This window comes from Astyanax mexicanus, unplaced genomic scaffold (genome assembly GCF_023375975.1).
Source record: "Astyanax mexicanus isolate ESR-SI-001 unplaced genomic scaffold, AstMex3_surface scaffold_39, whole genome shotgun sequence".
Taxonomy (NCBI): Eukaryota; Metazoa; Chordata; class Actinopteri; order Characiformes; family Acestrorhamphidae; genus Astyanax; species Astyanax mexicanus.
In genome coordinates, this window is record NW_026040049.1 from 761,174 (window position 1) to 788,242 (window position 27,069).

Consider the following 27,069-nt stretch of genomic DNA (forward strand, 5'->3'; position numbering starts at 1 on the left):
GCTGTTTTTTCACATATTAATGCTATTAAATATAATATGTAATATAATAATTGTCCTTCTGCATTTTATTACATGTCTAATGTCATTAACTTCCTTTAAGTTAAACTGAAAAGATAGATATTAGATATATATCTGCGCCTAATCATCCTTACATTCAGTACTGACAGTAGTGGAACAGCATTGACCCCTCCATTTAGTGTAAATAACAAAGGAATGTTAGTAAATGGAGTGAAGTGAATGCTCATTGCTATCTTCCACCCCACCAACAGTGTATTTTCACTTCTTCCTCCTGCCTGGTTTAAACAGCAGCAGAGCTTCTGAATATATCTACACTGATGGGCGTGGTGTTCTGGAAATGAGGTGTGTTCAGGTACATTTCTGGAGTTTTATCTTGTTTATCTTGGTAACAGAAAACACAGGAGCTCCACTGACTGAATACAACCTAGACAGACGCCAACAGTCAGACGCTCATCGCTATCTCGGTAACACAGGCGCCGTGCCGAGCCGAGCGTACACCCCCACTTATTACACACACATGAACACACAGCAGCACAAACCCAACTTTTACATCAACAATAAACAGAATAGTAAATAAAATAACATTGCTGTTCCCGTAAATGAGCTGCTGGAGCTCCTTCACAGCGTCAACCAGCAGCTCAGTTTCCTCTGCTGAGAAGAGTCTGTTGGACACGTCCAGGTAGCTGCACCGTTACAATAGCAATCCACCAAAGTCAGAGCTCACCTGATCTACTCTTAAAGAGAACGATGAGCCAGAGACACTCTGATTGGTTTATTTTACGATTCGCCCCAAATTAAACACACCAATGATTAATTAAGAGAGTGCCTCATTCAAGCCACGCAAGGTGTACTTTTCCTGTCGTTACGATAGCAAAGACACACTGACACCTTAAATGAAGCTGCACAGTGCATGATTAACTGCTTATCTATACTCAGCAGTGTTGAGCTCTGCTCTACTTTCGACTACAGTCAGTCTGCAGTAAAACCCTCTGAGTCCGGCTGTATTCAGTCTGTGCAGCCGACTGTAACCATAACAATACCAGCTCTACAGGGAGCCCTTTCACACCAGCAACCCCATTCACACCACCGGCTCCCGGTTACAACACTGGCTCTGCGCTAACACCGGGAGATCACCGTCAGTAATACCGGAGAATCAACAGGGCTTTAGTCTGAAACTGAGCTCCACTCTACAGAATTATATCCACTCATTTCCACAGAGAATCTCCATCACTGACGGTTGGCTAGGGCATCACCGGGGAATTGTACCATGTGATCTTTTATTGTACCAACATACGGTACTTTACAAAAACAACACTCACACAGTTACTTACAGCACGATGTGAACTTTATTTATCAAATACAAAAACAAACAAACAAACAAACATGGTGTACAGTGTGTACTCTCAAGTACAAAAGTGTTAGCACAGATCACACCTGTACTATTAGTGCAATTCCCAAACATATAAGTGCTTCATACACAATATCTCTAAAATATTATATCTGTTACAATATTACACTCATACTGAGAACTTTTAAAATAAAGTATAAGTTTTTGTTATAAAAAATGAAGATGTGTAGTTTCTTAAATTATATGAAGTGCATCTGATTATGACTATAAATATGGTGCGATTCCAATATTTTTCTACTTAAAGTGCAATTATTTATTTATTTAGTTATTTTCTAATTTTACATATTTTTTCACAAAATTTAGAAGACAGTTAGCCAAGCCCCACAATCTCCCTTTAGTTAGGCTGTTATATCAGATCAGATATCTTATAATGTTACATAGTAATTCAAATGTCTTTACCTTTCTCTGAGTTATTGACGACCTATCAGTGTGATGGTAGAGTGAATTTTTAGTTCTGACTCAATTATTTATTCATTTATACTAATCAAACAGAGTTAGTACAGAACCTATACAAATATATTTGTTTTAATTAGATTTAAATTGTTGAATATCCTGTAATGTGGTCGATTCCCTTCAGACAACCACTCAAAACCTTTATGACATCACAACTATCATATTCACATCTTCATATTTCACCATCGGATACACTTTCAAAATCCTTCAGACATACTAAAGTACTCTCTTAAACTCCGCCCACAACTTGCCCTTTAACCACACCCCCTTAGATAATGCACACTGTCTCCAACTTCACAACATTTTCTCAACAAGCTCCATGTGCCCTACCGAGTGTACTTCCTCCCTATGACCCTAGTGGACATAAATACTGTAGTGATGCGTCCACTGTAAAACTGTAACAGAATACTGTATCAAAGTACACATACTAAAGTACTTAAATACACACACTAAAGTACTAAAGTAAACATACTAAAATACTGAAGTACACATACTAAAGTACAGATACTAAAGTACTAAAGTACAGATACTAAAGTACTAAAGTACAGATACTAAAGTACTGAAGTACACATACTAAAGTACTAAAGTAAACATACTAAAATACTGAAGTACACATACTAAAGTACTGATACTTAAGTACTAAAGTACAGATACTAAAGTACTAAAGTGCACACACTAAAGTACTAAAGTACAGATACTAAAGTACTAAAGTGCACATACTAAAGTACTGAAGTACACATACTAAAGTACTTAAATACACATACTAAAGTACTTAAGTAAACATACTAAAGTACTAAAGTACAGATACTAAAGTACTAAAGTGCACATACTAAAGTACTAAAGTACAGATACTAAAGTACTAAAGTGCACATACTAAAGTACTGAAGTACACATACTAAAGTACTTAAATACACACACTAAAGTACTGAAGTACACATACTAAAGTACTAAAGTACAGATACTAAAGTACTAAAGTGCACATACTAAAGTACTAAAGTACAGATACTAAAGTACTAAAGTACAGATACTAAAGTACTAAAGTGCACATACTAAAATACTAAAGTACAGATACTAAAGTACTAAAGTAAACATACTAAAATACTGAAGTACACATACTAAAGTACTGATACTAAAGTACAGATACTTAAGTACTAAAGTGCACATACTAAAGTACTAAAGTACAGATACTAAAGTACTGAAGTACACATACTAAAGTACTTAAATACACATACTAAAGTACTTAAGTAAACATACTAAAATACTGAAGTACACATACTAAAGTACTACAGTACACATACTAAAGTACTAAAGGACACATACTAAAGTAATAAAAGTACAGATACAAAAGTACTAAAGTGCACATACTAAAATACTAAAGTACACATACTAAAGTACTAAAGTACAGATACTAAAGTAGAAATACTAAAGTGCTAAAGTACACATAATAATGGTCTAAGTTACAGACACTAAAGTACCAAAGTACAGATACTAAAGTAGTAAAGTACAGCTGTTAATTACTGCCCATGATGACTTTGGGTTAACAGTGCACGGTACAGGGAACACAGAACCAGAGTGGTTCTCTGGTTCTGCTCAGTTGTTTCTCTGGCACCTGTAACTTGGCTCTCCAGATGTGTTAGCATGTTCAGTTCGGTTTTCTGGTACTATTGGAAAGGTTCTCTGGTTCTGCAACGGTGGCTCTCCAGTTGTGTTAATGTAGTTCTTTGGCTGCTTCAGAATGGATCTCTGGTTCTGTTAGTGTGGTTCTCCAGGTCTGTAGCACAGAACTGAGGTTATCCGGATCTATAGCACAGTACTGAGGTTCTGTTAGTGTGGTTCTTCGGGTCTTTAGTGCAGCTTGTGTTGGACCTGCTGATGACCCATCTGCCTGGCGCTGTAGAACGACATGCCCACACCAACCATCGCCATCGCCATGGCAACATGATTGACAGGTCCAAACTTCGGCTGCACCTGAACCTCACCTGACATCTGTGTCTACAGAAAGAGATAGATACTGTAACACAGAGTAACACATACTGTAACAGATACTGTAACACACAGCGTAACACATACTGTAACAGATACTGTAACACACAGCGTAACACATACTGTAACAGATACTGTAACACACAGCGTAACACATAATGTAACACAATGAAACAGATAGCGTAACACACAATGTAACACTTTAACACACAGTATAACACATACTGTAACACAGCGTAACTCATACTGTAACACATAGTAACACATTCTTTAACACACTGTAACACCTACTGAAATACACTTTTTAACATGCTGAATTGCACACCTGCAGAAGTTTGAAGTATCCAGGAGTAAGTCGACCCAGCCTGATGATCATACTGACCTAAACAAAACAAAACACACACACATATAAATATAAAATTAATAACATTTATATTTAACTGAAATTCAGTCCCTAATTCTTATATACAGTAACTATACTAATAGTAATGTCTGCCCTGTGTTAATGATCTTTATCTTTTAATAAACATTGTTATTGTAAGAATTGTTCTGGTATTTTTTATTCTATTGGTTTAAGCTACCTCTAAACACTACTGTAATACTCAACAGTAATACTCAACAAACCAGAGTAATGTGCAATAAGTTTTACTGTAACATTCACAGTAATACTCAGAGATCTGCAGATTAATCTGTAAATGAATGTTCTCTCAGTGCTAAATCCCTTTAGTTAGATCTTTACAACTCTTCTGGAAATATCATCCACATCTACACTGTTCCATTACTCCAGCAAACACAGTGTCCAGTACCTTCAGTACCACCAGTACCTACAGTACCTACAATACCTTTAGTACCATCAGTGCCTACAGAACCTACAGGTTCAGCAGCTTCATACCTGCTCGTGAGTTCTGTTCTGCAGATCCCAGTTCAGCTCCAGTCGGGGTTCTGCTTAGTGTTTCTGATGTACTCAGTGTGTTCTGGGTTGGGGAGGTGGAGTGTTGCATGCTTCACGCTTGGAGGAACATGTGTGTTAATGCACTGCAGTCCGTTACGCAACTGCAGACCCCGCGAGACGCAGCGACCGATACCGTACTACAGTATACTCTCAGCACCAACAAACATACAGATTAATGCGTCAGCATGCACTCAAATATCTGTTTACAATTAGATTAATACTACAGTTATCTGATTATTTGAGTAGTGAGTAATGTGTATAAATCTGATTAAGATTAAATATATAAAGAGAGCTAAGCAATAAAAAAGGCCAGTTTAAAAATAATGTCCATCAGTTCTGGACCATTTGTAATGTAATTTAAAGGTAGAAAACAAACACTTAACCAATTACGTACTCTTTGTATGTTGTATAGTGCTGTTATTTAGTGTTGAAATACTGAAACTGTGTGTCCTTACATCCTCTCTCTCTCTCTGTTACTGATCAGATTTCTGCTTCTGTAACTAATCTAATTGTATTCTCATGACAGGAGAGAGAGAGAGAGAGAGAGAGAGAGAGAGATACAGGCGTAGAGAGAGAGAAAGAAAGAGAGAGATAGAGCTATAGTTAGAGAAGGAAACTGTTTACTTCCTCTTTCAGAGTTTTAAGGGGGGAACTACAACTACAACCTGCTCACATTCGTTTGTCTACCGTCACACTCAGGTAAGAGACTTAAATACAGGCGTGTGAGTGTGTGTGTGTTTCTGATCATTTACACTAGATCACCAAAGTACACACCGCTGTGAGCAGAGGTCTGACCTCATTTACGATATTAATAATTCTAATCTATATTACTAGTACTATGCTAGACTATACTATACTGTAGTACACAGTACTATACTATTTTATTTTACACCACATTGTACTTTAATGCACTGTACTACACTGTGCCTTACTGTATTATACTACATTATACTATATTATGTGTGTCAATGTAATGATGATATACAGAATTTATTATGCAATATTACACTGAAAGTATAGGTTTAGTGTTAATGTTCCTCCTATCACTACTAGGGGTGAACAACTGTTACTGTATGAGATGATCCTCACTGGCAGTTTACAGTGTGAACTCTTCAGTCCAGGTCAAAGACAGAAATGAAGATCATCACCACGAGCCTCCAAACTCAAACCTGAACGTTATCTAAAATCCACAGCAGTCCAGGTTTCTTGTACACCACTATAAACGAAGGCAGTGTAGATTGTACAGTTGCTTTTCTACAGTCCAGCTCTCTCTCTCTCTGGGCGAGAGTGTGAAGAGTTTCTGTGGCTGGACGTTAGAGGAAGTAGTTAAGATCTGTGGTGTTGTCACACTGCTGCAGCTGTTAAACATCTTTTGAAATGTGTGTGTTTGTGTGTGTCAGTAGCTGAGAAATAACGATTATACATATATAAGATACTAAATATAATCAGGTGAGGTTAGAACACAAAACGAACCCAAAGGTACTGAATTCTTCATCAGTATGATCAGTGATTGCATTTCCAGATTTGGATTTATTGCATGAAGACCATTTTCTGAGCCTTAGAGCAGCAAATCAAAACTCTCACCTCTTTTTCAAAGCAGGGCTTTGGTTTAGTTTGTTTTCACATAGGAAAAAAACTAAATTAACCAAAATGCTCCCAAAACAAACCATGCAATGGCATTGTCTCCTCTAACTGTGTTTCAGTCTAGCATGTATTCACACATCATATTAATGCAGTGTAAAGCTGCTTTAACACTGTGAAACGTAAAAAATAAAATTCACTGCAAACACAGTGTTTTGCATATACATATGCATGTACATATACAGTGTTTAGTGTGTAAAAACGTTCAACAAGGTGATTAGCATTGGTAAATAACTGCCATAATTTTTATCTGGATAATTAATCAGGTTAAACTGCAACTGAACAGAAGTTTAGCTCAAATAAATATATATTTGATATCTGGGTCAGATCAAGACGGGATGACCATGTTCTCACCACAAACAGAACTGCTACAGAGTTGGATTATTACCAGACCAAGACCTCATCGAACTCTAAATGTGTGCGATAACTGTTTTCACAACTGCTCAGTTGAACCGCGCTAAGAGTACAAACAAAGCATAGTCCATTTTAATCAAACCAAATAGTTCTGGTGTGAAAACTCCCCAATCACTCCAGGTTTAAGATGCTAACTCTGCTGGAAAAACCCAAAATCAGCCTGGTTTGCAAGTGTATCAGGCCCAATTGTGTTTGTTTATGGAATTTAAGCACCCGTTGCTAACACGGATGAGCAAATGCACACACAGCTTGTCTAGTCCCTGTAGTAGAGAAAAAAGTACTGCCAATTTAATAGAAACAGGACTCAATGAAACAGATAAACTAACATGAACCTTTTGGCTCTGTGTCTAATTCCAAACTATTGAGCGTTAAAGGGATGTTAACCCCCTGTACTGGGCTGTGGACAAATGGAAGGAATGTGGAATTGTCTGGAATAAGTTGGGGATGAGGGAGAGAGGCAACGCAAATCCTCACAGCAATGCTGTAGAAAGTAAGATGTCCTCTAAGGACAGTAGAGACAGAGTAAACTCTGTAAATAAATCTAAAGGTGTGTGTTTTTCTGCAGGTATGACACTGGGTGTGGTGTGTGTTATTCTCCTGCTGGTTCCGGTCCAGGGTGAGCTGGATTGGAACATCTACTGGAATTCCTGGAAGGTCGAGTTCAATAAAACCTACAGCAATGTGGTGAGAATATGAGAACCCACACTGAAATGTATAGCTAACGACTTACACACCATAAACATGACAGTCTGAGGATGTGTGTGTGTGTGTGTTTCAGAGTGAGGAGGTGTTTAGATCAGCCGTCTGGAAGCAAAATTACTTGGACGTGATGAAGCACAACAAAGCGGCGTCATCAGGACATCACAGTTACACCCTGGGGATAAACCACCTCTCAGACATGGTACAGTATACTAATTCTTGTTGGTGATTGCCATGATTGCTTTGCTACTACAAACATACTGTATTGGTATGGGGTTGCTGTGGTGTTGGACTGATTACTAGGTTATTAGGTTGCTATGTCGTTTAAAGGCCAGTTTATGCTTCTAAATCAAATCTAAGACAAAGCCTTTGCATTTTCCCTATGCGTAGCCCAATACCCTACGCTATATCCCTAAAAATGTAATTCATTACATGTTGCATTGATGCATTACATTGCATGATTACATTTTTTTGTAAATCATTTGGAAAACAATGCATCAAGCTGGGGTGAGACTAACCTAGGATGTTCTAAAATATTTAACGGTATCTATATGAATCCTCGTCATCGCAATACACAGACACAGAGGTCATTTTTGCTCAGTGGTTGCAAGGTGGTTGTATTTTTCAACAGTTGCTAGGGGACGTTCACACCCACAGCAATGTGTATTAGTGTGTGTGTGTATGTAGACGGCAGACGAGGTGAACTACCAGATGAACGGTCTGATGGTGGAGGCCGGTCCTCGTCTCGAAGTGAACGACAGTATCTGGTTCCTCAGTGAATCTTCTCCGCCGCTGCCACGAGTGGACTGGACCGAGAAGGGACTAGTCAGCCCCATTCAGAACCAGGCGAGTGTGTGCTCTCTGTCTCCCCCCTGTGGGAAAAGTATGGTAATACACATAAAGGTAAACGATACGGTGTTCTGATCCAGAGCTATGATATTTGTTGTAAAGAGGCAATGCTGTTTGTGTGTTGCATGTTTGAAAGTAAAATACAACCAGAATAAAAATCTTACCATTGTTAGGGGTATAAATAAACGCTAGTCTAGACAGACACACTAGTTTTGTAAGTTTATGTATTTATACTGGTTTATAATTTCTGCATTTATATTTACATTACATTAATGGCATTTATCTGATGCTCTTAAAGGTTATTTGTATTACAGAGTTGGGTAAATACAAAAATTAACCTTTACCTTGCGCTGTTTCTGAAGCTTAACTGTGCGTTGGCCATCCAAGTTATAAACTCTTCTTCTTCGGCTGCTTAAATCTCTTTATTCCAAGGCGGACATGTGTGAAGTAAACACACAAACCTGCGGTAAACTTCACTTATGCTTATGAAGCAAGTTTACCAAGTAGCAAGTGAATATTTAGCCAATGAGCTAGCTAATGCTAACTAATGAGCTGCTTAGCTATCCAGCAACAAACCACATCTATAAAAACAGTGGAAACACATATTTAGACACAATGACTACACCTCAAACAGTTTGAAACGCATTTATTCACTGAGAAATGCTATAGAGAATGAGTTAGCGTGGCTAGCTCATTAGCGACTGTGCTCTAACTGAATCCCGGTTCATGTCCGATGCAGGGTCCCTGTGGCTCCTGCTGGGCCTTCAGTTCGGTCGGGGCTCTGGAGGGACAGATGAAGAAGAGAACCGGACGCCTGGTTCCGCTGAGTCCGCAGAACCTGGTGGACTGCAGCGTTACCGTCGGCAACCACGGCTGCAGAGGAGGATACCTCAGCAAGTCCTTCATCTACGTCATCCGCAACAAGGGCATCGACTCCGACAGCTTCTACCCTTACGAACACAAGGTACACGCACATTCTCAACCCGGCCACTTTATCAGAAACACACACAGTACTACAGTCACAGCTTTGCTACATAGTAAACGAATAGTAAAGTGATCTATCAGATTATGAAGGAACACGTAAGGAATCATGTAGTAACTTAAAAACAGCGTTAAACAAACCAAATCTGGGGTGCTGTTAACTTGTGGTTTCTGAGGCTTCTTTTCCATCCTTTCCTAGAGTGGTCCTGATGAGTGCCAGTTCCATCATCATAACGTTTTTAATGGTCTTTTCTGTCACTGCATTTGAGGATACTGTCAAAGTTCTTAAACTTTTCTTAAACTATTTGTTTCTTTAGTTGAGTAGTTGTTGCTTCTCATAATCTGGATTAGAACATTACTCAAATATTCACTATTCACTGTATACCTGTAACTCTACCTCTTCACAAGAAATTGAAGTAATTAACTCTTGATGAGTTCAGCACAGCTGTTAACTGAAAGCCTGAATTCCAGGTGACTCTACCTCATAAAACTGACTGAGAAAATCCAGCAGAGATGTGTAAAACCTTTATAGTTTGGATGAGTTTAGTATTAATCTATAGTGCAAAACATTGAAAAGTCATGAAAAAAACACTGAATTTAAGGATTGTTCAATTTTTTACTGGTACTGTAACACAGTTTGTGTGTGTATGGTATGTGTGTGTGTGTGTAGGACGGTGTGTGTCGGTATGCAGTGGGGGGTAGAGCTGGTTACTGCTCCAGTTTTCAGGTTCTCCCGCAGAGTGAGGAGGCACTGATCCGCGCCGTCTCCGCCGTCGGACCCGTTTCTGTCGGAATAAACGCCAAACTACCGTCCTTCCACAGATACAAGAGCGGTGAGACACTCACACACACACACACACAACCACACACAGACACACACAGACACACACAGACACACACACATGCTGAGGACATCCCAACTTTATAAGAGCTTCATAAGAGTAACACATGCTTCCTTTAAGACCTTTACAGGGACATCAATTCACTTTTCAAATTTCACTAAAATTTCAGACATTCCCTAAGATTTTCACTACGATACTTACACTAACATTTCACTGCAACTTTCACTGATATTTATTAGGGTTGTACTTTTATCGCGTACATTTAGCCTTAATATTATTTAATAAAATCATATATTTTATAAAGTGTGTGTGTGTGTGTGTGTGTGTGCAGGTATATATGATGACCCGGGGTGTAACCCCCGGATGGTGAATCACGCTGTGCTGGTGGTCGGATACGGAACTGAGGGAGGACAGGACTACTGGCTGCTCAAAAACAGGTTAACACACACACACACATTACATTAACACACTGCTCTATGTTGACTGCATTAGATATTGTGAGCTGAGATCTCTATTCTGAAGCTCTGGCGGCATCTAGTGGTCAGAATTAGAACTGACTCCACCCTTTTCTAATGTATTATAATTATACCAGGTTTTATCTCTCCACATTTCAGCAGTTTAACAGACAGTGGGTGGAGCTCTATTAGCCTCATGCATTTGCATTTCACCAGTTAACCAAACCCAAAGCATCAAACATAGCAACACCCTAGCAACCACTCAGTGTCATTGCAGCAAACAACAGCTAAAGTGTAGCAGCACCCTAACCACCACCGTTAAGCAACAACCAAGCAGTGCCTTACCAACCAACCATATAGAAACAGCTTAGCAACCTTTAAATAAAGCTTAGCAACAACCAAGCAGCACCTTATCAACCAGTATCTATACCCTAGCAGCACCTTACAAACCATGTAGCAACACCTTAGCAGCAACAACTAATTAAAAAACCAATTAAGAAATCTACAACTAAAGCTTAACAACGACCAAGTAGCACCTTATCAACCAGTATCTATACTACAGCATCACCTTAGCAACCATGTAGCAACAATTAAGCATGCTACAACTAAACTATAGCTAAACCTTAGCAACCACCTAGCATTATCACTGCTGAGCTGCTACACATTAGTTAATTGTCTAATTGTATTTGTATGTATATAAAACATAAATTATTATTTAATTTAATTATTTCTCTCTCTCTCTCTCTCAGTTGGGGGTTGATGTGGGGGGAGAAGGGTTTTTTCCGGATGGCCCGAAACAAAAACCAGTGTGGAATCTCCAACTTCGCCATTTACCCCACTATCTGAACACACACACATTACACACACACAAACACACACACATTATACACATACACACCTTTAACACACACACAGTGTTTGTAATGAAATAAGGAGAAATGGAGGCAGTGATGTTTCTTATATTCTGGATTTATTTAAGCTTTATTATTACATTTATTTTAATAAAAAACGTTTGATTATAAAAGCAGCTCAGACTCGTTTGTGCGTCTTTCTGAGGACCGAACCCTCGTAGTGTTGCCTGAGCGCGGTGCACCATACTACACTACTACAGTACTACAATACTACAATACTACACTACTACAGTACTACAATACTACAGTACTACACTACTACAATACTACACTACTACAGTACTACAATACTACAACACTACACTACTACAGCACTACAATACTACAGTACTACAATACTACAATACTACAGCACCACAATACTACAATACTACAGTACTACAGCACTACAATACTACAGTACTACAGTACTACACTACTACAGTACTACAGTACTACAATACTACAGTACTACACTACTACAATACTACACTACTACAGTACTACAATACTACAATACTACACTACTACAGCACTACAATACTACAGTACTACAATACTACACTACTACAGTACTACACTACTACAGTACTACAGTACTACAATACTACAGTACTACACTACTACAATACTACACTACTACAGTACTACAATACTACACTACTACAATACTACACTACTACAGTACTACAGTACTACAATACTACAGCACTACAATACTACAGCACTACAATACTACACTACTACAGTACTACAGTACTACAATACTACAGTACTACACTACTACAATACTACAGTACTACAGCACTACAATACTACAGTACTACAATACTACACTACTACAGTACTACAGCACTACACTACTACAATACTACACTACTACAGTACTACAGCACTACACTACTACAGTACTACACTACTACAATACTACAGTACTACAGTACTACAATACTACAGCACTACAATACTACAGCACTACAATACTACACTACTACAGTACTACAGCACTACACTACTACAGTACTACAGCACTACACTACTACAGTACTACACTACTACAATACTACAGTACTACACTACTACAATACTACACTACTACAATACTACACTACTACAATACTACAATACTACAGTACTACAATACTACACTACTACAGTACTACAGCACTACAATACTACAGCACTACAATACTACACTACTACAGTACTACAGCACTACACTACTACAATACTACACTACTACAGTACTACAGCACTACACTACTACAGTACTACACTACTACAATACTACAGTACTACACTACTACAATACTACACTACTACAATACTACAGTACTACACTACTACAGTACTACAATACTACAGTACTACATTACTACATTACTATAATACTACAATACTACAATACTACAATACTACAGTACTACATTACTACAGTACTATAATACTACAATACTACAATACTACAGTACTACATTACTACATTACTATAATACTACAATACTACAATACTACAATACTACAGTACTACATTACTACAGTACTATAATACTACAGTACTACACTACTACAATACTACAGTACTACAATACTACAGTACTACATTACTACATTACTATAATACTACAATACTACAATACTACAATACTACAGTACTACATTACTACATTACTATAATACTACAATACTACAATACTACAATACTACAGTACTACATTACTACAGTACTATAATACTACAGTACTACACTACTACAGTACTACACTACTACAATACTACAGTACTACACTACTACAATACTACACTACTACAATACTACAGTACTACACTACTACAGTACTACAATACTACACTACTACAATACTACAGTACTACAATACTACAGTGCTACAATACTACAATACTACAGTACTACAGTACTACATTACTACAGTACTATAATACTACAATACTACAATACTACACCCATGATTTATTAAGACAATTAGTACATGACTTTTGCCTTTGTGTTTCAAGGCGGGCAAGCTGTACTTTTCCCGTTGTTATGACAGCAAAGACACTCTGACACGCCCTAAATAAAACTGCACGGTGTTTGAGAATTCAAATCATAAATACGAGTTTCAGAGGAAGACCTGAAGGCAGCATCAGATCCCGTTAACATAACGTTCTATACACCTGGGTGATGTGATTCTACCTGTGCATTATACAGGTAAATACAGGTGTGAACAGGTGTGAGTATAGTAGTGCTTTTTCTGCTGTAGTTAAATCAAACGCAGCTCATTAAAGAAAGAAGAAGAACGTTAATTATGCGCATATCATTTCGGAGTGTGCGTGATTTGGGAAAGTGCGTCCCAGTCCTAAAATAAAAGCTTTCCACAGGACTGTTTTCGTAAACAAAATACGTAAAAATAAAGCCTGAAAAGCAATTATAAAGACAATTAAAAATTAAAGTAATTACTGCTTTGGTCTTTAGTAAGTTATTCGGTGTCTGAAGAAGCTCTGCAGCCATAAATTTAATATTTTATTTACGGATGTAAATAATATAAACAATATAAAAGAATTCTGGAATCTCCTGAAAATTATTTCAGCATTTTCTGGATTAATATACTGTAAATGTATGTGCAGAAGTTTTGGGTGGGGCTAAACCACTGTAGGCTGAATTAGTGGGTGGAGCTAAACTGCTGTAGAGGTAATCAGGGTAGTGATTATATAACTGTATTAAGCCAAAACCAGAGCTGGGTGTGGAATATTTTCCCGCTTCTTCAGAAGGTACCTGAAGGTTTCTAAAGGTTCCGGGTGGTTCTGGGTGGTTAGTCGTGGTTCTGGGTGGTTAGTCGTGGTTCTGGGTGGTTAGTCGTGGTTCTGGGTGGTTAGTCGTGGTTCTGGGTGGTTAGTCGTGGTTCTGGGTGGCTACATGTGCTGCGGGTGGTTCTGGGTGGTTAGTCGTGGTTCTGGGTGGTTAGTCGTGGTTCTGGGTGGTTAGTCGTGGTTCTGGGTGGTTAGTCGTGGTTCTGGGTGGTTAGTCGTGGTTCTGGGTGGCTACATGTGCTGCGGGTGGTTCTGGAGGCATCTGATGAATTCTTTCACATCTTTTCCCTCGAAACAGATCTGATACACCGATACGAACAGGGGGAACCTACACACACACATAATAATAAAAAAATTACCAGACGTTTTAGGGGTCAATTACTTTTGCACCTTCCATATTTATTTTTTTTAAGCTTGTTTTTTTTTTAAAGTAAGTAATCAGAAGGTGTGCATTAGAGTATAGAATATTATATAACATCTAAATAAGTAAATAAAGTCTATACAGGGATAACTCTACACTTTTATTTCTGTTTATATTACAAATCATGTTTGTTCTTTATAAGGTAAGGTATAGTGATTAAGGTGAGGCGATGATAGTAACAGTGATGAAGGCGATAGTGATATTATTGAAGGTAAGGTGATTGTGATAGTGATAAAGGTTAGGTGATGATTGTGATGATGTGATAATGGTGATAATGAAGGTGAGGGTGATAATGGTGAGGTTTTGAAGGTAAGGTGATGTGATAATGATGGTAATAGTGTTGATGGTGATAATGGTGAAAAAGGTAAGCTGATGTGATGGTGACGTTGATGAAGATGAGTTGATGGTGATAGTGATGATGATAGTATTGAAGGTGAGTTTATGTGATGGTGATGATGATAGTGATATGGGTGAGCTGATGGTGATAGTATTGAAGGTGAGTTAATGTGATGGTGACAGTAATAGTGATGAAGGTGAGCTGATGGTGAAAGTATTGATGGTAAGGTGATGGTGACGGTGATGAAAGTGAGTTTATGTGATGGTGATGATGATAGTGATATGGGTGAGCTGATGGTGATAGTATTGAAGGTGAGTTAATGTGATGGTGACAGTAATAGTGATGATGGTGAGTTTATGGTGATAGTAATGATGGTAAGGTGATGGTGATAGTGATGAAAGTGAGTTTATGTGATGGTGACAGTAATAGTGATGAAGGTGAGCTGATGGTGAAAGTAATAATGGTAAGGTGATGGTGACGGTGATGAAAGTGAGTTTATGTGATGGTGATGATGATAGTGATATGGGTGAGCTGATGGTGATAGTATTGAAGCTGAGTTAATATGATGGTGACAGTAATAGTGATGAAGGTGAGCTGAAGGTGAAAGTATTGATGGTAAGGTGATGGTGATGAAAGTGAGTTTATGTGATGGTGATGATGATAGTGATGAAGGTGAGTTAATATGATGGTGACAGTAATAGTGATGAAGGTGAGCTGAAGGTGAAAGTATTGATGGTAAGGTGATGGTGATGAAAGTGAGTTTATGTGATGGTGATGATGATAGTGATGAAGGTGAGTTAATATGATGGTGACAGTAATAGTGATGAAGGTGAGCTGAAGGTGAAAGTATTGATGGTAAGGTGATGGTGATAGTGATGAAAGTGAGTTTATGTGATGGTGATGATGATAGTGATGAAGGTGAGCTGATGGTGATAGTGATGACAGTAAATTTATTTTGATGGTGATAGTGATAATGGTGATGATGGTGACGTACTTGTCCACCATGTTCTTCTTCTGGAGGATCTTGTAGACTTCAGCAGACGTTTGAGGACCTTGAAGCTTCTGACCATTCAACATCTCAGCTTCCAGCTCCGCAATCGACTACACACACACACACACACACACACACACACACTTATTTCAGCAGATATAAACAGTGTTATCTATTGAACAGTAGCTGTTAGATTAGATTAACTCCAGTAATCAGACTGATATCAGATCTGGCGGCTCGGTATCACTCTCATCCTGGTAAACGAAGGTTCCTGAGATATTTTAACGATTGTGGTCAGATTACTGTGAGCTGAATCCAATATTCAAGCTTTATAAAACACTGTGATCTTTTCATATGCTGGTAAGACAGGCAAACCCAAAACCCCTGTAATGAAGGTGAGAACCTGCAGACTGGTTCCTCTGAGTGCTGAAGGAGGAGGAACACTGTTCTACTGTAGGACTGCTTACATTAACTTAATAAACACAGTTATAAGAAGAACGCCTACAACACACTAAACATACTGAACCTGGTTCTGCATTATTTAACACCAAATAATTAATATGTAATTCATACTGAACTTATATGTGGGTACTGGAAAATAAATATATACTGACTATTTGCTACATACTTAATCATTAGGAATTACCCTGGAACACACCTGAAAACCCACCACCACTGGAAACACACATAAAAACACACCTGAAAACCCCCAACCACTGGAAACACACATAAAAACACACCTGAAAACCCACCTAGAACACAAATGGAAACACAACTAACACACCTGAAAACTGGCCTTAAACACACCTAAAACACACCTGGAACACAGTTGTAAACTCATTTAACACACCTCTGGAAACACTATTTTTAAGGGTGTTAAGAGTTACAGGGTGCAGTAGTGTAACCTGTATGTATGGGGGTTCTGACCTTGCGGGAGGTTGAGCAGTGTAAGTGTATGGGGGTTCTGACCTTGCGGGAGGTTGAGCAGTGTAAGTGTATGGGGGTTCTGACCTTGCGGGAGGTTGAGCAGTGTAAGTGTATGGGGGTTCTGACCTTGCGGGAGGTTGAGCAGTGTAAGTGTATGGGGGTTCTGACCTTGCGGGAGGTTGAGCAGTGTAAGTGTATGGGGGTTCTGACCTTGCGGGAGGTTGAGCAGTGTAAGTGTATGGGGGTTCTGACCTTGCGGGAGGTTGAGCAGTGTAAGTGTATGGGGGTTCTGGCCTTGCGGGAGGTTGAGCAGTGTAAGTGTATGGGGGTTCTGACCTTGCGGGAGGTTGAGCAGTGTAAGTGTATGGGGGTTCTGACCTTGCGGGAGGTTGAGCAGTGTAAGTGTATGGGGGTTCTGACCTTGCGGGAGGTTGAGCAGTGTAAGTGTATGGGGGTTCTGACCTTGCGGGAGGTTGAGCAGTGTAAGTGTATGGGGGTTCTGACCTTGCGGGAGGTTGAGCAGTGTAAGTGTATGGGGGTTCTGACCTTGCGGGAGGTTGAGCAGTGTAAGTGTATGGGGGTTCTGACCTTGCGGGAGGTTGAGCAGTGTAAGTGTATGGGGGTTCTGACCTTGCGGGAGGTTGAGCAGTGTAAGTGTATGGGGGTTCTGACCTTGCGGGAGGTTGAGCAGTGTAAGTGTATGGGGGTTCTGACCTTGCGGGAGGTTGAGCAGTGTAAGTGTATGGCGGTTCTGACCTTGCGGGAGGTTGAGCAGTGTAAGTGTATGGGGGTTCTGACCTTGCGGGAGGTTGAGCAGTGTAAGTGTATGGCGGTTCTGACCTTGCGGGAGGTTGAGCAGTGTAAGTGTATGGGGGTTCTGACCTTGCGGGAGGTTGAGCAGTGTAAGTGTATGGGGGTTCTGACCTTGCGGGAGGTTGAGCAGTGCAAGTGTATGGGGGTTCTGACCTTGCGGGAGGTTGAGCAGTGTAAGTGTATGGGGGTTCTGACCTTGCGGGAGGTTGAGCAGTGTAAGTGTATGGGGGTTCTGACCTTGCGGGAGGTTGAGCAGTGTAAGTGTATGGGGGTTCTGACCTTGCGGGAGGTTGAGCAGTGCAAGTGTATGGGGGTTCTGACCTTGCGGGAGGTTGAGCAGTGTAAGTGTATGGGGGTTCTGACCTTGCGGGAGGTTGAGCAGTGTAAGTGTATGGGGGTTCTGACCTTGCGGGAGGTTGAGCAGTGTAAGTGTATGGGGGTTCTGACCTTGCGGGAGGTTGAGCAGTGTAAGTGTATGGGGGTTCTGACCTTGTGGGAGGTTGAGCAGTGTAAGTGTATGGGGGTTCTGACCTTGTGGGAGGTAACGAAGGCCTCGGCGACGCGGCGGTTGCGTCCCCCGTAGCAGGTGGTGATGAGGTCGGCGACGCCGCAGCTCTCCAGGAAGGTGGAGGAACTGACCGGGTTCTTACAGAAGATCCTGGAGAACGCCACCATCTCCATCAGCCCCAACCGGATAACCGCCGCCTTAGTGTTATCCCCGAACCCCAGCCCGTCACAGAACCCGGCACCCACCGCCACGATGTTCTACACACACACACACGCACACACACATTCCTTTAGAACCTCATAACTATAAGAGTACATGAAATCTGTACTTTTACCTTTTTATTTATTTTATTAAGTTAGCTAATAATCCTTTTTTTAATTATTATTATTCTCGCCACTTTCTATAAACTATAAAGTTTTCTCCTACAGTTTTAAAGCTACAATCACCAAACTTCACTGGATGGTAGAACTTTGGACCACCAGGTGGCGATTGGTGGTCAATAAATCTGACTTTTTCTATAAAGTCCCATTCAAGGTGTCCAAACTTGAATTTTTAGCTAGAACCTCTGTATTACTCCTCCTCAGTACTGTACGGAGGAGCTCATGGACAAACCAGCTTATGTTCTGCTATTTACACTAATGTTTTTCTCTATATATATTTTTCTCTCCATCTCTGTCTATTTCTCTCTTTTTCTGTGCTTGTGTCTCTCTCTCTATCTTTATTTCTTTCTCTCAATACACAGACTGACCACTGACCACTCCCAGTTTCCTACATGGCCACTGATTGGTCCAGCACAGAGACTAAAAATGAGGTTTGCTCACAATGTTCTTCTGAATCAAAATAAAGATTGATTGATTGACTGATTGATTGATTGATTGATCTGCAATACCTTCAGGGCTCCACACAGCTCCACGGTGTCGCTCTCTGAAACCACAGTGATGCGGAAGTTTGGCGTCTGCATCAGCTCTTTAAACAGGTGACCGTTCTGCTCATTAGTGGCTCCTATAAAAAACACACTAATTACAATCAAATCCTCACAGCAATGCTCTAAACGTTCTACTATAAAAAAAAACATGTGGGATAACGTAGAAACAGTTACTCCAACAAAAGCAGAATAAACTTTTTTACTACCGCTGATTTCAGAAGAAATAATGAATAATAATGAGTAAACGCAGGTAAGTGTTCTAATACTTTTGACAATACTGAGTTTAATGAAATCACCTGGTTTAAACATCACCTACTTAATATAGATCAGTATAGAATCAAAAGTATTAGGACACCAGAAGCTCCTGTCCTCAGTTCTGCCTGATGAATTTGAAGAAGATCAAGCTTTCAGATTTTCCCATGTTCTTTATCTGGTGTAGAATGAGTAACATCAAAAACAATGTGATCAAAAGTATTAGGACACCAGAAGCTGCTGTGATTGGTCAGTTGAACAGTTGTGAGAGTTGTGAGTGTTAGTGTAGGAACAGTGTAGAACAGGGTTAGCTTCTCGTACCGATGGTCGTCTCGCAGAACTTCTCGTCCGCTACTTCGTTAGCGATGTTCGCTCCCATCAGAACGCTAACGTCGATCTCCAGCTTATTCCGGATTATATCTGAGATCAGAGTCAGACCCGCCGGACCCTCGTCTACTCCCTACAGAGAGATTAATAACAGGATTAATAACACTGTTTCTGATTGGCTCTGACCTTAACGAGTAAGAATCCTAGAACTGTGATTGGATGTAGGTTTAATGATTGATATTCTAATAGCTCTGATTGTATCTACGTCTACTTTAAGAAGATTCCGTTTACACTTGTCATTAAAATGTATAATTATCCTCCAGACTGATCAGATTAGATCAGATTTTCCTTTCTTACGAAAAAAAAAAAACAGTAACGTTCTTTCCGTTTACATCCTGTAAACAACAATAAGTAAGATCCACATATTTACATATCTGAGATATCTGATTACAGAAAATGCATTCTTTCTTCACTCGTATTAAATCTGATCATAATGCAACTTTGGGTTATTAGATTGATGAAAATCTTAGTAAGACAGATTCTGAAAACTAAGATTGGGGAATATTTTAATGAGCAAGATTTCAAGAAGTGTGATTGGTGCAAAACCTTAATAAGTAAGATTCCAAAAAGTGAGATTGGTGAAAGATCTTAATGGGTATAATTCTGTGATTGGCTCTGATCTGAATGATTGAGATTCTGAAGGCTGTGATTGGTTCTGATCTGAATGATTGAGATTCTGAGGGCTGTGATTGGCTCTGATTTGAATGATTGAGATTCTGAAGGCTGTGATTGGCTCTGATCTGAATGATTGAGATTCTGAGGGCTGTGATTGGCTCTGATCTGAATGATTGAGATTCTGAGGGCTGTAATTGGCTCTGATCTGAATGATTGAGATTCTGAGGGCTGTGATTGGCTCTGATCTGAATGATTGAGATTCTGAAGGCTGTGATTGGTTCTGATCTGAATGATTGAGATTCTGAAGGCTGTGATTGGTTCTGATCTGAATGATTGAGATTCTGAAGGCTATGATTGGTTCTGATCTGAATGATTGAGATTCTGAGGGCTGTGGTTGGCTCTGATCTGAATGATTGAGATTCTGAGGGCTGTAATTGGCTCTGATCTGAATGATTGAGATTCTGAGGGCTGTGATTGGCTCTGATCTGAATGATTGAGATTCTGAGGGCTGTGATTGGCTCTGATCTGAATGATTGAGATTCTGAGGGCTGTAATTGGCTCTGATCTGAATGATTGAGATTCTGAGGGCTGTGATTGGCTCTGATCTGAATGATTGAGATTCTGAAGGCTGTGATTGGCTCTGATATGAATGATTGAGGTTCTGATGGCTGTAATTGGCTCTGATTTGAATGATTGAGATTCTGAAGGCTGTGATTGGTTCTGATCTGAATGATTGAGATTCTGATGGCTGTGATTGGCTCTGATCTGAATGATTGAGATTCTGAAGGCTGTGATTGGTTCTGATCTGAATGATTGAGATTCTGAAGGCTGTGATTGGCTCTGATCTGAATGATTGAGATTCTGAAGGCTGTGATTGTTTCTGATTTGAATGATTGAGATTCTGAAGGCTGTGATTGGCTCTGACCTTGATGAGGGAGATTCCGATGGCTCCAGGTTTGATGTGAGGCTTCATCTGGTCGCAGATTTTAACGATGAATTGATGCGGGATGACGAAGATGAGGATATCAGCTCCCGCTGCCGCTTCCGTCACGTCAGGAACCGCAACCTGTAGAGAAATATATTTAATCTTGTGCACCAGGAGCTCTAAAAAAGAATTATTAATATAATTAGTGTTATTAAAGTTTATGTTATTTGATGTTATTAATCACCACGTATGTGGGTATGTGAGTCATAACTGAACAAACATTCAGTTTTAATCCTAGACATGATTAATAACTGACACACACACACTTAACACACACACTTAACAAACACACACGCACAATGTTGGCCAGTTTTATCTTGTTGTCTGAACGCTGAACCGTCAGGACAGGCACACACTTGCAATAAAAGTGATGAAATTAGTTGCATAATTGATGTGCACACACCCTACACACTCTATACACACACACACACTCTTCGCACACACATTTAACACATTTATTTAGGCCTACAATTTAAAATACTAAATTAAAAGACCCAAATCATCTTTTTAAATGCATACGTCATCTTAACAGATGGGCTAGTCTTGTAGAGATGTATGTCCATTCAAAATCTGGTACCCCTAAGCCACCAACCCGCCTCTGACAGAAGATAAAGTCCCGTGTTGTATGTGTATTTAGGCCAAACCAGCTTCTCACAGCCTGTACAGTTCTATTGTTCAGGTCCCGTAGAACCTTCCGAGGTATATGAACATTGGCAAAGAAATGTCGCACTTTAGATAGAGCAATCTGTGTGATTGCTTCCACCTTCATCATCACAGGCAGAGGAGCATGGCTGATTCTTTCCAACCTGTCTGAATATTCAGAGATCACTTCAATCACCTGCTCTTTCCATTCTCCTGCTACATTGATTCTATGTCCCAAATATGCATATGTTTCATGCCTTGCGTATACTCTTATTGGTTTACTATTTATGGCAAATTGTGGTTTTTGATCAGATTTTGAATGATACCATCGTATACATTCTTTATCAGGTCAATAAAAACCTGGGGTAGATGTATTTCCTCCAGAGCTCTTATCATTACATTATGAGGAAGAGTTCCAAACGCATCACGAAAATCCAAAAACACAGAGTAAAACCTTGCAGACTCATGTTTAAAGTCATCAATTCCCGTTTTAAAACAAAATACATGTTCATCCATTCCTGGTCTTTCAATAAAGGCTTTCTGCTTAGAGGACAAAATATTAGCATCCACTAGCCATAGCATCCACTCTCTAGCTACTCCCAACTGCCACAGGCTAGCTGCCACTCTCCAGCTACTGCCACAGACTAGCTGCCACTCTCCAGCTACTGCCAACTGCCATTGGCTAGCTGCAGCTGTCCAGCTACTGCCACCTGCCACGGGCAAGCTGCCTCTCTGCAGCGTTCGTATAGTTCTCTATCTTTTACACGGCGTCTAAGAAATCATAATTTTCCAAATGCTGTCATTTTTTTTTATTTTTAGTTATTACCAATGCCATTAACTATCATTATTACTTTCATTACTTATATGACCAATATTACATTTATATCATAACTTCTGATTATCACAAAACATCAGTTGAAAAATGACATATAAATAAAACGTAAATTCAAGTACAGTCAAAATAAGTGAAACTGACATGTAAAGCAATTTCTAGATATTAGCTGGATTTCTAATTTATTTAACAAATATTATTTGTTAACTTAAAACGACCAATTTATCAAAACTGAAATCCTTTAAGTACGAAATATCAGCACATGCATCTCTTTCCTGACCAAGACTGCAAGAAACTAAGAGCTACATAATATAAACAGATACAGACAAGAAACACCTGGGGAAGATAACGAGGGGGCTGGGTAACAAACGAGACACAGGTGGGGACACTAATCAATAGGCGGGGCTAGGGCGGAGACGAGGGTGGAATTAATACATAAACAGAACCAGAAAAGGGACAAAAGCATGACAGGGTTCTAGATAGTAGATAGATATGACAGGGTTCAAGTACTAAATAAATATTTAGTGTAATTCGATGGTCTAATGGCCAGATCAGGATATTACAATAGATATTAAAATAATTGGACAATAATTTCAGACAATATGAAAGATAATTCAAAGACTATCTATAGAAAACTAGATTCCAGTATTCTGCAGGTTGTAGATATCAACCGATGTGTCACAGTGTATACATTCGGTGCAATCTATAAAGTATCTGCAGATAGATCGATACACAGAACCAGAACGAGAGAGGTTCTACTGACGGACTCTTACCACGTTCTTGGGCAGTTTGTGGCCGGGTAGGTACTTGACGTTCTCGTGTTCGGTGTTGATGATCTCGGTCAGCTTCCTCCCGTTCACCGTCTCCTCAAACACCCACATGTTCACCATCGGCTCGAAGCGATTGGAGGCTTTTACATTGTGACCGATGATCTTAGCGATGGCGGAACCCCTTAAGGAACAACAGTGATCAGAATACGGTTCCCTCAGAACATGGTTCCATAACTCAGATCATGATTCTTCAGCTCAGAACACGGTTCTACACATCAGAACATGGTTCTACATCCCAAAACATGGTTCCACAGCTCAGAACATAGTTCTACAGTTCAGATCATGATTCTTAAACTCAGAACACAATTCTACAGCTTACAACGATGCAAACTAAGGAAATAAAGAAAAAGAAAGTTCCATATATTACTGAACAATGGTACTCTCTCTCTCTCTCTCTCTCTCAGACTCTGGCTGCTGATGGAGAAACAGCAGCATGATCTACTGTACTCTCTCTCTCTCTCTCTCTCTCTCTCAGACTCTGGCTGCTGATGGAGAAACAGCAGCATGATCTACTGTACTCTCTCTCTCTCTCAGACTCCAGGTGCTTGTCCCTCAGGACAGTATAGTTCAGACAGGGCAGGACTTACGCTTTAATCTGAATTAAAGTTATAGTGTAGTGTAGTGTAATAAACACTCACCAGTTCCCAGAACCGATAATACACACTTTCTTCCCCGGCATTCTGTACCGATACACTCCGGTCCGATCTCAGTGCACCCTGTTCCTGTCTGAGCTCGGAATGTGTGTGTGTGTGTGTGTGTGTGAGAGAGAATGTTCAGACTTCCTGACACGCCCCTCTCAGAGCTGTAGGCATGTGTGTGTGTAGTGAATAGTGTGTGTGTGTGTGTTTGTGTGTTGGTGTGTGTAGTGTGTGTGTAGTGTGTAGTGTGTATGTATAGTGTGTGTGTTGGTGTGTGTAGTGTGTGTGTGTGTGTGTTGGTGTCTGTAGTGTGTGTGTGTGTGTGCCAGGCCTTTGTATTTTTTTTACAGTTGCCCACCAGAGAGGAGCAGCTGTACACACAATAAGATCAAGTTACACATTAAAGCGATACTTTATTTATCACTTTAATTTACCCTGAAATGCAGTAATGTAGCTAAAATATAATGGAATCACTGAAGCTTTGATGCTAATGTAGCTAATCAAAAAGGAAAGCTTATACCCCACCAGTTAGCACTGAAGAAATCATTTTACTGAGATTATATATACAACAGTTAGCACTGGAGCTATGTGGCCTATGAAGCTATCCAGTAATGGAAGTTTATACCCCACCAAGTAGCACTAGAGCTATGAAGCTAATGTTGCTAACAGATAAAAGAAGCTTATACTGCACCAATCAGCACTGGAGCTATGAAGCTAATGTAGCTACCCCGTAAGGAAAGCTTACACCCCACCAATTAGCACTGGAGCTATAAGGCTAATATAGCTAATTGGTAAGAGAAGCTTATACCCCAATAATTAGCACTGAAGCTATGATGCTAATGTAGTTAACATACAAGGAAAACTTATACCCCACCAATTAGCACTGAGGCTATGTGGCTAATGAAGCTATCCAGTAATGGAAGCTTATATCAAACCAATTAGCACTGGAGCTATAATGCTAATGTACCTACCAAGAAATAAAAACGTATACTCCACCAACAAGCATTGGATCTTCGATGCTAATGTAGCTAACAAGAAATAAAAGCTTAGACCCCACCAATTAGCACTGGAGCTTTGAGACTAATGTAGCTAACCAGTAAGGAAATCTTACATCCCAATCAAGTAGCACTTAATCTAAGAGTATAATGTAGCTAATAAGCAATGTAAGCCTATAACCCACCAATTAGCACAAGAGCTATACGGCTATTGTACCTAACATATAATGGAAGTTTATATCCTACCAATTAGCATTGGAGCTATGAATCTATTGTAGCTAACATGTAAAAAAATGCTTTAATCCCACCAATTAGCACAAGAGCTATGAGGATAATGGAGCTATCAAGAAATAAAAGCTTATACCCCACTATTTAGCACTGAAGATATGGATTAACTAATATCATATATACACACCAAAGCTTACACCCCAACAATGAGCACCAGAGCTGTGAGACTAATGCAGCTAACCAGTAATGAAAGCTTACACCCCATAAATTAGCACTGGAGCTATGAAGTATAGTTTCAGTTAGTTAAATTAGCCTCATAGCTCCAGTGCTAATCGGTGGAGTATTAGCCTAAGTTAGTATTAGGCGAAGTATCGCTTTAATGTAAAAACAAGTATGGAAGATTGTAGAGATTAATACTGCAGTAAAACCGTCTCATTACAGCGATAGTGCAGAGACACACCTACACTGGGAATGTGTGTGTATAAGAGTGTGTGTGTGTGTGTGTGTGTGTGTGTGTGTGTTAGGGTCAGACAGGTCCTGATTTGTTCCTCAGGTCTGTCTGGTCTTGAGGTAATATTCTGTAGTCAGTCTGGTTCCACCCACGGTTCTGTTATATAAACACAGTATTTACTGCCAGACCTTTAGAAGAGTGGAATATCACACTATGATTCCTTTAATAAATAAAATTATCATTTAATATTTAATAAATAAATAAATTTTATATTTATATATAATAATATAATAATAATAATAATAATAATAATAATAATAATAATAATAATAATAATAATAATAATAATATATATGTCTGATATTAATGTTTGTTTAATAATCAGAAAAAATATTAGATTGACAAAAAAGCAAAAACAAGAGAAATTTGTTGGGGCAAATGTTTTTCACGTCACTGTACATATATAAATGGGTAGTGTACCTCCTACTGAGAGATCATTGACTGCTAGGCAATGCTTTCAAACACTAGACAGTTTGCCAGTTATCAAACTTTTGATCATAAGTTCTTCATCTAGAATTCTAAGTTCTGTGTGAGATCCGATGATATTCAGTTTTAAATCTAAAGGTCTCATGTTGACATTTCAATCATTCAAGTCTTTGCCCTGGACTGAAGAGTTCACACTGTAAACTGCAGGTGTGGACTGAAGAGTTCACACTGTAAACTGCAGGTGTGGACTGAAGAGTTCACACTGTAAACTGCAGGTGTGGACTGAAGAGTTCACACTGTAAACTGCAGGTGTGATTGATGATCTGAGGAGCATCTCATACAATGAGTGTCGGTCACTCCTAGTAGTGATAGGAGGAACATTACTAACAGTGATCTCAGTGATCTGTTCAGAA

At 39.4% G+C, this 27,069-nt stretch overlaps 2 protein-coding genes and 1 long non-coding RNA gene across 3 annotated transcripts; 1 reads left to right on the forward strand and 2 right to left on the reverse strand.

Moving 5' to 3' along the window:
* Positions 1 to 3,102: 3,102 nt before the first annotated feature.
* Positions 3,103 to 4,967, reverse strand: LOC103045213 (uncharacterized). Its single transcript, XR_453929.3, has 3 exons — positions 4,755 to 4,967; positions 4,188 to 4,244; positions 3,103 to 3,871 (listed from the first exon to the last, which is right to left on the reverse strand). It is a non-coding gene; the product is annotated as an uncharacterized LOC103045213 (long non-coding RNA).
* Positions 4,968 to 5,385: 418 nt separating this feature from the next.
* ctss1 (cathepsin S, ortholog 1) lies at positions 5,386 to 11,722 on the forward strand. The gene is made up of 8 exons (XM_007241265.4): positions 5,386 to 5,513; positions 7,435 to 7,553; positions 7,648 to 7,770; positions 8,256 to 8,414; positions 9,157 to 9,381; positions 10,069 to 10,231; positions 10,572 to 10,677; positions 11,445 to 11,722. The coding sequence occupies exons 2-8, from the start codon at positions 7,437 to 7,439 to the stop codon at positions 11,539 to 11,541; spliced, it is 990 nt and encodes a 329-aa protein (XP_007241327.2). The 5' UTR covers positions 5,386 to 5,513; positions 7,435 to 7,436; the 3' UTR covers positions 11,542 to 11,722.
* gpd1c (glycerol-3-phosphate dehydrogenase 1c) lies at positions 11,647 to 24,622 on the reverse strand. Its single transcript, XM_049473544.1, has 8 exons — positions 24,497 to 24,622; positions 23,802 to 23,979; positions 21,495 to 21,635; positions 19,889 to 20,027; positions 19,280 to 19,392; positions 18,414 to 18,647; positions 16,146 to 16,252; positions 11,647 to 14,721 (listed from the first exon to the last, which is right to left on the reverse strand). Exons 1-8 carry the CDS (start codon positions 24,535 to 24,537, stop codon positions 14,625 to 14,627), a joined length of 1,050 nt encoding a protein of 349 aa, XP_049329501.1. The 5' UTR covers positions 24,538 to 24,622; the 3' UTR covers positions 11,647 to 14,624.
* Between the last annotated feature and the right edge of the window lie 2,447 nt (positions 24,623 to 27,069).